Source organism: Microtus ochrogaster, linkage group LG2 (genome assembly GCF_000317375.1).
Source record: "Microtus ochrogaster isolate Prairie Vole_2 linkage group LG2, MicOch1.0, whole genome shotgun sequence".
NCBI classification, from domain to species: Eukaryota; Metazoa; Chordata; class Mammalia; order Rodentia; family Cricetidae; genus Microtus; species Microtus ochrogaster.
Genome location: NC_022028.1, coordinates 3555745 through 3567052, shown reverse-complemented (window position 1 = coordinate 3567052; position 11308 = coordinate 3555745). Strand labels below are relative to the sequence as shown.

Below are 11308 nucleotides of genomic sequence, written 5' to 3'. Positions count from 1 at the left end.
CCATCTGCCGGAATGTGGATAGTTTTTCAGGGCCCACCTCCCTGAGGAAAACTGACCCTCCCTCCCCGAGGGCCATCAGTTGCTAATGGCTCCTTAGTTAGAGTTGGGAATTCCTGACTGCTTCTCCATCCATGCTGGACTCTTTCTGGCTTGATTTTGTGCAGATCTGACGCCTGTGGTCAACAGCTGCTACCATCTCGTGTGCAACTGCCCTGTTGCACCTGGAAAGCACTGTTTATCTGTAACATTGGCTGGCAAACGCTCTGCCCACTCCTCCGAGATGATGCCTGCGCATGGGGAGGAGGGCTGTGATACCGGCGACCCATTGGGGGCTGAACAGTCTCGCATTCCCTGCCCACTGGCCGGTTGTGAGCCTCGGTGTTAATCATCAACTGCTGTAAAAAGAAGCGTCTCTGGTGGAGAGGGACAGCGCTGTGGACGGTGTAATAAGTCAGTAGGAGCTGTTGGTACTGTGGCCATTTAGCACAGTAACAGTCCCCCAGGGAACCTTCCCTCTCCCCACTTAGTGCTAGGGATCAGCGCGATGCAGGGCCTTGACACCTGCCCATCTGCCTCCCTACCTCCCTCCCTTTACCTGGAGGCAGGTGCTGTTCTTTTAGCTGCCCCCCAAAGCTGGCCTGGAACTCACAAAGATCTTCCTGTCTCTGCTTCCCAAGTGCTGGGATTAAAGATGTGTGCCACCACTGCCCAGTGGGATGCAATTATCTTAATTCCATTGTCCTGGAAAAAATTTCACTATTGTACACACAGAAAATATCATTGGCAATGGTAGGAGGCAACGGCAGTAGAAAACCAGCAGGGTGTGGCAGTGCACTCTGGAGTATCCTAGCAGAGGCAGGCCAGCATGGTCTATAAATCAAGTTCTAGACAGCTAGGGCTACACAGAGAAACCCTGTCTTGAAAAATCAAATAAATAATTAAAAAAAAACCCAGAAAATATAAAAAAAATTCAAGAAAGATTCTCATCCATAATTGACAGGTGGCTTTACATTTTCTACATTTTATTCTAGTATTGTTCACATTTTCTTTTATTTTTACTTTTTTTTTTTTTGAGACAGGTTTCTCTGTAGCTTTGGAGCCTGTCCTGGAACTAGCTCTGTAGACCAAGCTGGCCTCGAACTCATGGAGACCCACCTGCCTCTGCCTCCTGAGTGCTGGGAATAAAAGCCTGTGCCACCACCGCCCAGCTCATGATCTTTTTTAACCACTGTGTACTATTCCCTGAAGAAGAACACTCTCAGGCAGGATCCTAGCTGCTCTCACCCCATTGCTGTAACCAGAGCAGGCCTCTTTTAGCCCTTTGCCCTTTGTCTGCTCTCTTAGTGCCCCAAGGCCAGGATTGACTTTTCTGCACAAAGCTGGTGTTAAGGTACAACTATAACAGAAGGCAGGCAGGTCTCTGAGTTCAAGGCCAATCTGGTCTATGGAGTTATTTCCAGGACAGTCAGTGCTACACAAAGAAACCCTGTCTCAAAAAACAAACAAACAAACGATACAATTGTGGGGATGAAACACCACTAAGGACCTCATACCATAGTGGGATAGCCTGTGCTACCTTGGGCAGAGCTAGCCAGGGATATCCCACCCACCATCACTTCCCACAGGCGACCAGTACGGAGATCTTCCAGAGTCACATTTGCCTGCGATTGCGGTGTTGGGTCCCAAAGGAAGAATAAAGTTTAGCACGGGGGAGGACGGGCCAAGCTCAAGGTGGAACTTTCCTGGTCCCTCTTGGTCCCCCATCCGGGGTATCACCTTGTTCACTTAGGGGCTGCCCTCCTTCCAAGCACAGATCAGGGCCTCCTAAGACAGCCAGGTGGCCCAGAGATCCTTAGGTGCTAAGCCGGCTATTTATATCATCTGTTTCCCAGGCCGTGGAAGTACTGTGCCTGGGGGAACTGGGTCTTAGGGTCTTTTTTTTTTAATATTTATTTATTTATTTTGTATACAATATTCTGTCTATGTGTATTCCTGCAGGCCAGAAGAGGGCACCAGATCTCATTACAGATGGTTGTGAGCCACCATGTGGTTGCTGGGAATTGAACTCAGGACCTTTGGAAGAGCAGGCAATGCTCTTAACCTCTGAGCCATCTCTCCAGCCTCAGAGTCTTAGGGTCTTAAGGGAAAGCTTGTGTTCTAGGCTAGCACCCCACAGCAAGGTGAATCTAGCCTTGTCAGGGCATCCTGCAGACTCTCCTGGAAAACGTGTCATTTGGTGGGTGAATTGATAAACCACAGGGAAAGACAGGAAAGTAGGCGGAGAGGGTCACAGGCATCCCGCGCATTGTGACTTCACCCTACTAGGTGCGGTACACAGAGGGACAGCCGGGGAAGGGCCATTCCCTTGACTTCTGAACTTTGGTAACCTACCTAAAAAGCTAGAATCTAAGGCACCTTGGTGGAGAGTTGATCCAGGCAGGGGGCCCTTTAGGGCATGGGGCTTCCAGCCAGGACTTAGAACCAGCTTTCTTTGCCTCCCGCCCCACTTCCTCCCTCCTCTCTAGTACCTGATTTTTTTTTTTTTTTAATTTCTTTCTTGAGTATGACAGGCACAATTCACATCAGATGGTGAGGTGTGCTGTCAAGGGGCGCCCTGTTAGGGAGGCATGGCTACACCCTGTGGACACCAGTAGGGTATCTTGCTTACTGAAGTTTAGGAAGGGGAAGCGGGGAGATGTGGACACTCTAGGGTCTCTGCTGGCCTTGACCCCAAGACTGTCGACCTGACCCTCACTTCAGATGCACTGAGAGCGGGTGTGTGCTGGCTTCATTCCAGCTGGGGACGCCTGGGGACATCTGGGGTGGTGTGGGTTGGGGTGTGGGGTGGTGTGGGGTATGGTGGGGTGGTTGATGGCGTGAGGCAGTGGTCCTGAGATACAGAGTAGGTAGAGGATCACCTTTTCTTCAGCTTTTGGTTTTGGTTTTTAGAGACAGGGTTTCTCTGTAGCTTTGGAACCTCTCCTGGAGCTGCTCTGTAGACCAGGCTGGCCTTGAACTCACAGAGCACCACCTGCCTTTCCTCCCCAAGTGCTGGGATCAAAGGCACGTGCTGGCCGCCATCACCACCCGTTTCTTTCATACTTAAGTCTCCCCAGGTAGAAGCCCCCAGAAGTGGGCTGGGATGGAACTCAGATGTTAGAATGTGCACCTAGCCTGGTGAAAGCCTTGGGTTCCTTTCCGGGCTCCACATAAACGGTGTGGTTGCTCATGCCTGTAATCTTAGCACTTGGGAGGAAAAGATGAGAATCAGAAACTCAAAGTCATCCTCAGGTACTTGGCGAGTTCAAGGCCAGCCAGCCTAGGATAGAGGCCTCTGCTCCCTGGGAAGCAGGTAGATTCCAGGCTAATAGGGAAGTCAGCGGGGAACTGCTGTGGTTGTTGTTAATTACCTGTGTGGTTTTAGATGAGACACTGTCCTGCCCAGAACCCCACTTCCTCCTCTCCAGAACAATCTGGTGGTTTCCAAGGTCCTCTTCAAAGGCCTGAGGTGGAGAGAAGCCAAGGGATGTGTGCTACTTGTATTGGCTCCTGCCACCTCACACAGCCCAGGAAGGCCTGGCCTCACAGTAACAAGTAACCCTGAGATCTGTTCTGTGCCATACCCACACTGTCCCTGGGGACATAGAAGTGGCTTCGGAGAATATATGTGCTTGGAGAGAGGGCTCAAGGGGCAGCCTGAGAGTCAGAAATAGGACGAACGGGGCTGGAGAGATGGCTCAGTGGTTAAGAGCATTGCCTGCTCTTCCAAGGGTCATGAGTTCGATTCCCGGCAACCACATGGTGGCTCACAACCATCTGTAACGAGGTCTGCTGTCCTCTTCTGGTCTGCAAACACACACAGATTGAATATTGTATACATAATAAATAAATATTTAAAAATAAATAAATAAATAAATAAATAGAAATAGGACGAACGGTACCTAAGTGTGGATGCCCTCAGGTTTGAGTAAAGTCTGTTGACAGCTCAGGGTGCTTGAAGGGAGGGATCATCCCAGAGACTAAATTCTGCTCTGTGTTCCCAGGGCCCCTGGCCTTCAGGAGGGAAAGGGTAGACAGATGGGGACCCCTGCCGGCCTCAGCCTTAGGACCACTGCTCTGACCCTCATTTCAGATATCCTTGGGGCGTACTTGAGGCGAGTGTTCAGGCTTCACCCCAACTCAGGGACATCTGAAGGTCCTGCCAACACCTCTCCAACCTGTCTTCCTGCCCTACCAAGGGCCCCCCAACCAGCACTGACCCAGCACCGCATAGGACAAACAATGAGCTCAATTCAAGATCCAGGAGCTTAGGAGCCAAGCGAGGCCTGGTTCACGCTGTCCCGTGCACAATGGCGCCGTCAGGCAGATGGCTTCTGTGGCAGCCCGGGGTTATGCAGCCCTCGTCTGTCTCCTCCACGGCAGCGAGCCTTACTCTGCAGCTGCCCTCAAAGGCTAAGCACCACAGCCACTAGCTCACAAGTGACAGTGTCCCCGTGAGGTCCTCTGGTCTGTTGGTTTCAAAGCCCGATAGAGGCTTCCCAGGTGCTCAGGATGGCTCCTACTTAGCCTCTGCCCAGTGAGGCGCCATTCGTGTGCTCCGCATTTCCTGTGCGCCACGCCCTCTTTAAACACACGATCCTCACGTCGTCCCCGTTGTGCAGCTGAGGTAGCGGGTCTGTGCAGGGCAGAAGTCAAAGTTAGTGGTCCCCTCTTCCCCGCCTCAGCCCTCGCCACCTAGTGCCATCTATTCTTTAGGCAGTGCAACCCTGCCCACGAATAAATGTCAGGGCTGAAGGACGCGGAGGGGTGGAGGTGCGTCATAACTCAGGCCACCGTGCAGTCTTCCCACAGCCCTAACCCGTACGGGTGGAAAGCGGCAGGCCTCTCGTGGAAATGGCCCCACAGCTGTGTCTACACACAAGGGTGCTCAGCTTATCCTGGAAAGAGAAAAACGGAAATTCAGATAAGTTGAAGGTTGCGAGTGAGACGGCTTATCGACTGAGGGGGGCAGGGGAAACCAGCTCCCCCAAGTTGTCCTCTGATCTATCTCCACGTGGCGCCATGATACATGCGTGTGCCACCATAATAAGTGTCCCCTCAAGTAAGATATCGATGAAGTCCCTTAAGCAAAGCAAAACTCAAGGTGCGAGTTTCCATCCACTGGGTCTGCAGGGAGCAAAGCTTGGACTACCGTGGGCGTGACCGGGAGGGGCGTGGCTGGGAGAGGCGTGGGCGTGGCTGGGAAGGGCAGGTTATCTCTCGTGACTGGACGTGTGACACAGCTTCTCAAGGGAGAAGGATGATGGGGACAGGGCAGGATCACCCATAGGCACAGGGCACTTCTACAGATTCTCCGTCTGTATTCTACACAAACAAACCTATGGACCACACGGTCCATCCCCACATCAGGCTGCCACAGATATAGCTCACTGAAACAAGAAAACAAAACAAAACAAAATCCAGGACACTCTCCATCAGCAGATGCAAAAAGACGCCTAAGTCTATTATGTAAAGCCACCATGTGGACTTTCCATTTTGAAAAACAATTATTATTGTTATTATTATTACTGGTGTGTGTGTTGCGTACATATAGGCATGTGTTCTGTGGCGTGCCCGTGGAGGTCAGAAGCACCCTGTGGAACTGTTTTCTCCTCCTACTGTGTGGTCCTAGTGACGAGAATCGGCTTTCAAGCTTGGCAAGCCCCTTTACCCACTGAGCCATCTTGCCAGCCCCGATGTGGGCTCTGACAGATGAGTGTGCTAAGGCAGGCTTGATTCATTTTATGTGTATGAGGGTGCATGGGCTCGTGTGCTCATGTGTCTGTGGACACAAGGACGCATTGGTGTGTGGAGGGCTGAGGGCGACCTTAGGTGTCCTCAGGTGCTGGTCAAGCAGGTTGCGCTGACTTCCAGGAATCTATCTGTTTGGTTCCCTAAAGCCCAAGCCCTCAGGGCAGCAGATGGAATTGGGGTCCTTCTGCCTGTGTGGTCAAGCACTTCACCAATCTGAGCTGTCTCTTTAGCCTTTATCTATGTACGCATCTTTGGAGACAGAATCTTAAGTAACCTGAGCTGGCCCTGACTGCACTATGTAGCCAAGGATGCCCTTAAACTCCTAATCCTCCTGCCTGTATCTCCCAAGGGCTGGGACCACAGGGTGTCCCTCTGTGCCCAGCGAGCACACACACCCTAAGTGTGCTGCTGGAGGAATCTTGTCACCCCTGGTCAGGAGGCACGGATAGCCTGTGGAGTTGGGAAGGAATCACCGTGAAGATTCCTTTTGGATTTTGGATCCCTGTGAAGGCACAGCATACCCTAAAGAAACCAACACAGACACAGAGTGGCTGCGAGCCTCGCTTGGCAGTTTGGGAGTCAAGGATTCAGTCTTGTCTTTCAAAGTGGGTAGGAAGGGTTCTCTGCTGTGAGGTTAGAGGTGGGGGCTGCATCTGTCCCCAGTCTTCATGTCCTGCCTCTGCACAGGTCCTGGGCCAGAATAGGCCTTCTGGAAACATCTTTCTAGAAAGGGCCTTGCTCACGAATGGCCTGTGAAGGGGAAATATGGCTGCCGAAAGGGTGAGGGGTTAAATTCTAACAGTAGCAGCAGTCACCTCAATCCTAGGTCCTTAATTCCTACTGGCCTGGAGTGGATCCAAGAAGTCCCTGCAAGCTGGGGGCCTGCCTGGCAACATAGGGTGGCTGGGTACATTTCTGTGTTCCCTCTGCCTCCATCTTACGGACCATGCACTCCAGGAGGGCAGGGATGGGGGCAGAGCTCACTGCTCTGTCTCTAGCCCCAGCACAGAGGCTGCTATGTGGTGGGTGGGTGCTGGTGGGGTGTGAGGACTGAAAAGCGGTTCTCAGTGGGCGGGGGGCCCCCGATACCATGAGATGTCCTGAACCAGGCTGTTTCTCTTCCAGTCGCATCAAGAGCAACGTGGATGGGCGGTACCTGGTGGACGGCGTCCCTTTCAGCTGCTGCAACCCCAACTCACCACGGCCCTGCATCCAGTACCAGCTTACCAACAACTCGGCACACTACAGCTATGACCACCAAACCGAGGAGCTCAACCTCTGGATGCAGGGTTGCAGGGCCTCCCTGCTGAGTTACTACAGCGGCCTCATGAACTTCATGGGTGTGGTCACACTCCTTGTCTGGCTCTTTGAGGTAGGCCACAGAGGACAGGGAGAGGGAGCCTGCCTGACTTGGCTGTACATGGTGAAGCCAGACCTGGGGAGCAAACCTTCAGGGTCTCATGTAATCTAGGCTGGTCTTGCACTTGATACATAGCCAAGGCTAGCCCTGAATTCCTTATCCTGTTGACACTGCCTCCCAAGTGCTAGGAAACGTGTCCATCACTATGTCTGACTACTTTTTATTGTTGAGACAGTCTTACTATGTTGCCCATGCTGGCCTTGAACTTACTTTCTCCAGTCTCAGCTTCCCTGCTTAAAGCTGGGACCATAGTCTGTGCCACCATGCCTGGCATCATTGCTTACAAAATTATTTAGATAAAACCAACATAAAATTAACCTTTTTTTCTTTATTTTACTTTCTTTTTTATTTTTCTATTTTTTGTTTTTTGTTTTCAAGACAGGGTTTCTCTGTAACTTTGGAGCCTGTCCTGGAACTAGTTCTTGTAGACCAGGCTGGCTTTGAACTCACAGAGATCTGCCTGCCTCTGCCTCTCGAGTGCTGGGATTAAGGGTGTGCGCTACCATGCCCTGCAAAAATCAAGCCACTTAGTGTACTCATAGTAACGCCTGTCTGCCCCCTCAGTCTAGTTTTAAAACACTTCATAGCCCCCCAAGGAAACTCAGCACCCCAAGTCTGTGGCAGCTATCCGTCTCTGTGCTGTGTTGGGCCCTTGCACTACGCAACCTTTTATGTTTGGCTTTTCACTTAGATCAACTTGGGGTTCCTCTTGTGCTTCTGCTTTTTGTTCTGATGTCTTAGATGGTTATAGTGACATCACATGGGGGCAGCGGCATTACCTCTGGGGACATAGACAGTGACGTCACTGGGCCCTTCAGTCAACAGGATCTGAGTGGACTTGTGCTTCGTGTGTTGTGTGCAATGTTGGTCTAACGGTCTGTCAGCGGGTCCACTTTATGTCACCCGCAATATGTAGTTCCTCTTTTTGAAGCTCTGGAGCCCCATCCCCTCCCCTGTCCAATTCCTCCTTGGAAGGGCATTTGCACCCAGTGCTGGGAGCTGTTCCGGGTGCTGAACAGGCCACAAGGTTCTCAGGTGTGACTCAGGGCGCCTGCACTGAGCAATTCCTGCCCCAGAAAACTCAGGCTCCAAAATCCAAAAGTATCAAGACAGAAACATTAACTGAGACAGTTTCCTTCTATCAGAGACGAGTCCTTGAATCTCTCATGTAGTCCGTGGACGAGGACAAGGGGGTATCTACCTAGGTCTAAACCATACATGAAATGACATCGCGGCTGGACCACATCCAAGGCTTTTGATATCGAGGTAAAGGCAGCAACTCATGGCCATTTATTAGCTGACTACGCTTTGAGGTAGTCTTGGGAATGATGGCTTGAGGGGAGCAGCCTACTCCCAGGGTGACGGTCAGCACCGTTTAAACCCATGACGGGATGCCTGTCCTTGAAGACTGTAGAGGAGCACCTGGTCTCCTAGGTCACTGCTGCTGGACCCCCGCTCACAGGGACTGGTTCACTGGGAACAGGGAATCTGAACACCCCAACTTCTAGTGAGCAGACCTGCTATAGACCCTGGGCTGCCAGAGCTCCTGGCTGAGTTGTGACCTTGGCCATGACCTCCTTGCATCACAGGTGAGGAGATGAGCAAACGCAATGCACAGAAGGGCAGATGCAGAGTCCACGGTGCAGCTCCTTCAGCAGGAGGCTGTCACGGTGCAGCAGGCTGCTCTCAGGAGGAGGTCGCTTTTCCCATTGTAGAATGTGTTATTAGCTTTCAGCATACAGCAATCCCTAAGATTGGCTAGTCACTACGATTAGCTGCTCCTACAGTTAAATTCTCCCCAGTGCACTCACTGGCAGCTGTGTTGGTGAGATGCTGACCCACCCTGTGTGGTCTGGGCTGGGGCGCTGGATGAACCAGGTGTATGGGGTAGGGGGACACTCCTACTCTTAGGGAGCAGCCTGGAGCTGCAGGTTGCCATCACTGAAATCTGGAAGCCAGAAGGTGCAGCCATTGTCTCCTAGTCTCCCAGTCAGGCAAGTACAAGGCCGCCAATCCAGGCGCCTTTGGCTCTAGGGTCCGCCATAGCGGATGCTAGTGCAGATATGCAAGCAGCCGGTGACAGACATCCGTTCATCACCACAAGCATGACAATAGATGACCCCACACTGCAGGGTTTGCAGACAAGGAGGTAGCTTTAATTTTTTCCATATTTATTTTGTGTGTGTGTTGTCTGCATGTATGTCTGTGCATCGCGCACATGCATGGTGCCAGTGGAGGTCAGAAAATGCCGTCGGATCCCCTGGAAGTGGAGTTATAGATAGTTGTGAGCTGCCCTGTGGCTGAGGGAACCAAGCCTGGATGCTTGACAAGAATCTTGACTGCTTAGTCTCTTCCAGGATTGGAAATGACTTCTTTTGTTTGTTTGGTTGAGACAGGATCTCTCTACGTAGTCCTGATTGTTCTGGAGGTCTTCGGTAGACCAGGCTGGCCTTGAACTCACAGAGTTCTGCCTCTGCCTCCCCAGCGCTGGGATTCAAGGTGTGAGTTACTGAGCCTGACCTAGGAGTAACTTTTTCAAAAATTATGTTTGTTTTTTGTTTGTATTTTGTGTGTATGTTTGAGCATGTGTGTGCCACGGCACACTTGTGGAGGTCAGAGGACATCCTGCGGTAGCCAGTTGTCTCCTTTCACCATGGGGAATCAACCTCAGGTTGGTTCTTGGCAGCAACTGTCTACCCGTCAAGCCACCTTGGTTGCCAAACCAGGAGGTGACTTTGTGACCCTATCCATGAAGCTGCTGACATTCTTATGGGCCAAGAAACACACTGTGAAAGGGTGGGAGGGCTGGTGTGTCCAGCGAGGTGGAGGCAGGAAGAAGGGGAAGGAGGGGGCGGCAGGGCACTCACTCAGGGTTGGCTCTGGATTAACAGGTAACCATGGAGAGCCATGATGATCTAGGCAAAGGATATTACATGTTCTACCAGCTGCAGGGAGTGGGTGGGATGGGGCACTGGAGAGGGAGGCCAGGGTGGGATGGGTCCGGCCTGTACCAACCCAGGTCTGGTGCCACCATCAGCTTTAGTACCGCACCTGGGGAGATGTGTGTTGCTGGCGCTCACATTTTCCTAATAGCCCAACCCTTAGCTATGCCCCATGTCTGCTCTAAGTCTTGGCTCTCCCCATCAGGTGAGCATTACTGCTGGACTCCGCTACCTGCACACGGCGCTGGAAAGTGTGTCCAACCCCGAGGACCCCGAGTGTGAGAGTGAGGGCTGGCTGCTGGAGAAAAGTGTGCCCGAGACCTGGAAGGCCTTTGTGGAGAGCTTTAAGAAGCTGGGCAAGAGCAATCAGGTGGAGGTCGAAGGCGCAGATGCAGGCCAGGCCCCAGAGGCTGGCTGATGGCTTGGGATCTCTCCCCTCCTCAACACTTAGCGGACTCCAGGAAATGTGGATACCCCCTTGTCCAGCTGAAAGCCCGAATTTCCCGAGAAAGCCGGGTACCTACTGACTCTCCTTGACAGTGGGCTTTGAAGTTCAGGGTCCTTAGGGCATGTGACAAACATTTGTGAAATGACTGCGTTCACATGTGCGTGAGTGAACCCTTCACCATAGACATGCAGTCTCACGGGCTGGCCGGCCCAGGATTCATCTCCGCCCTGTGAGTCCAGCTCTCCCACAGGTGACTGGCCACACCAAGGCCCCTGCCCCGGTAGCGCCCGCCTCTTCTCAGTTCCAAGTTCTGCATCCGAATCATCAGTCACTTGATACATAAACACAAGGGTGAAAAAAACCTAAGGGCCATGTTGTCTTTTCTTAAAGACAGGGTTAACAGTCATGTTTTGCTTGTTAGATAATGGGGGAGGGGCAATGGACCCCCCCGAGGGTTACCTCCACATAGGGTTCAGGGACGGTGAAAAGTGGGGCTTCCTTCTCTTTTGCCTCACTAATTCCAGCTCGCACCATGGGCTGCGGGCATATCCCAGCATCCCTCCACCCACAAAGTGCTGGGTGAGCCACCACTTGCGGCTCGTCTGAGAAAGAACAGAGAGAGCTTGCTGTCCTGTGGAAGAGGAGGAATGACTAAACAAAGGTCCACTTGGGGACCAGGCCTTGGTGGGCGTGGGGACATGGGCT

General features: G+C 52.2%; 1 protein-coding gene across 1 annotated transcript in view; it reads left to right on the top strand.

The window, feature by feature from the left end:
- Positions 1 to 10573, top strand: part of Prph2 (peripherin 2) — a 13475-nt gene extending 2902 nt beyond the window's left edge. The window contains exons 2-3 of the mRNA XM_005359722.2: positions 6919 to 7165; positions 10361 to 10573. Coding sequence (XP_005359779.1) covers positions 6919 to 7165; positions 10361 to 10573 — 460 coding nt within the window. The remainder of the gene's footprint in view (positions 1 to 6918; positions 7166 to 10360) is intronic.
- Positions 10574 to 11308: the final 735 nt, after the last annotated feature.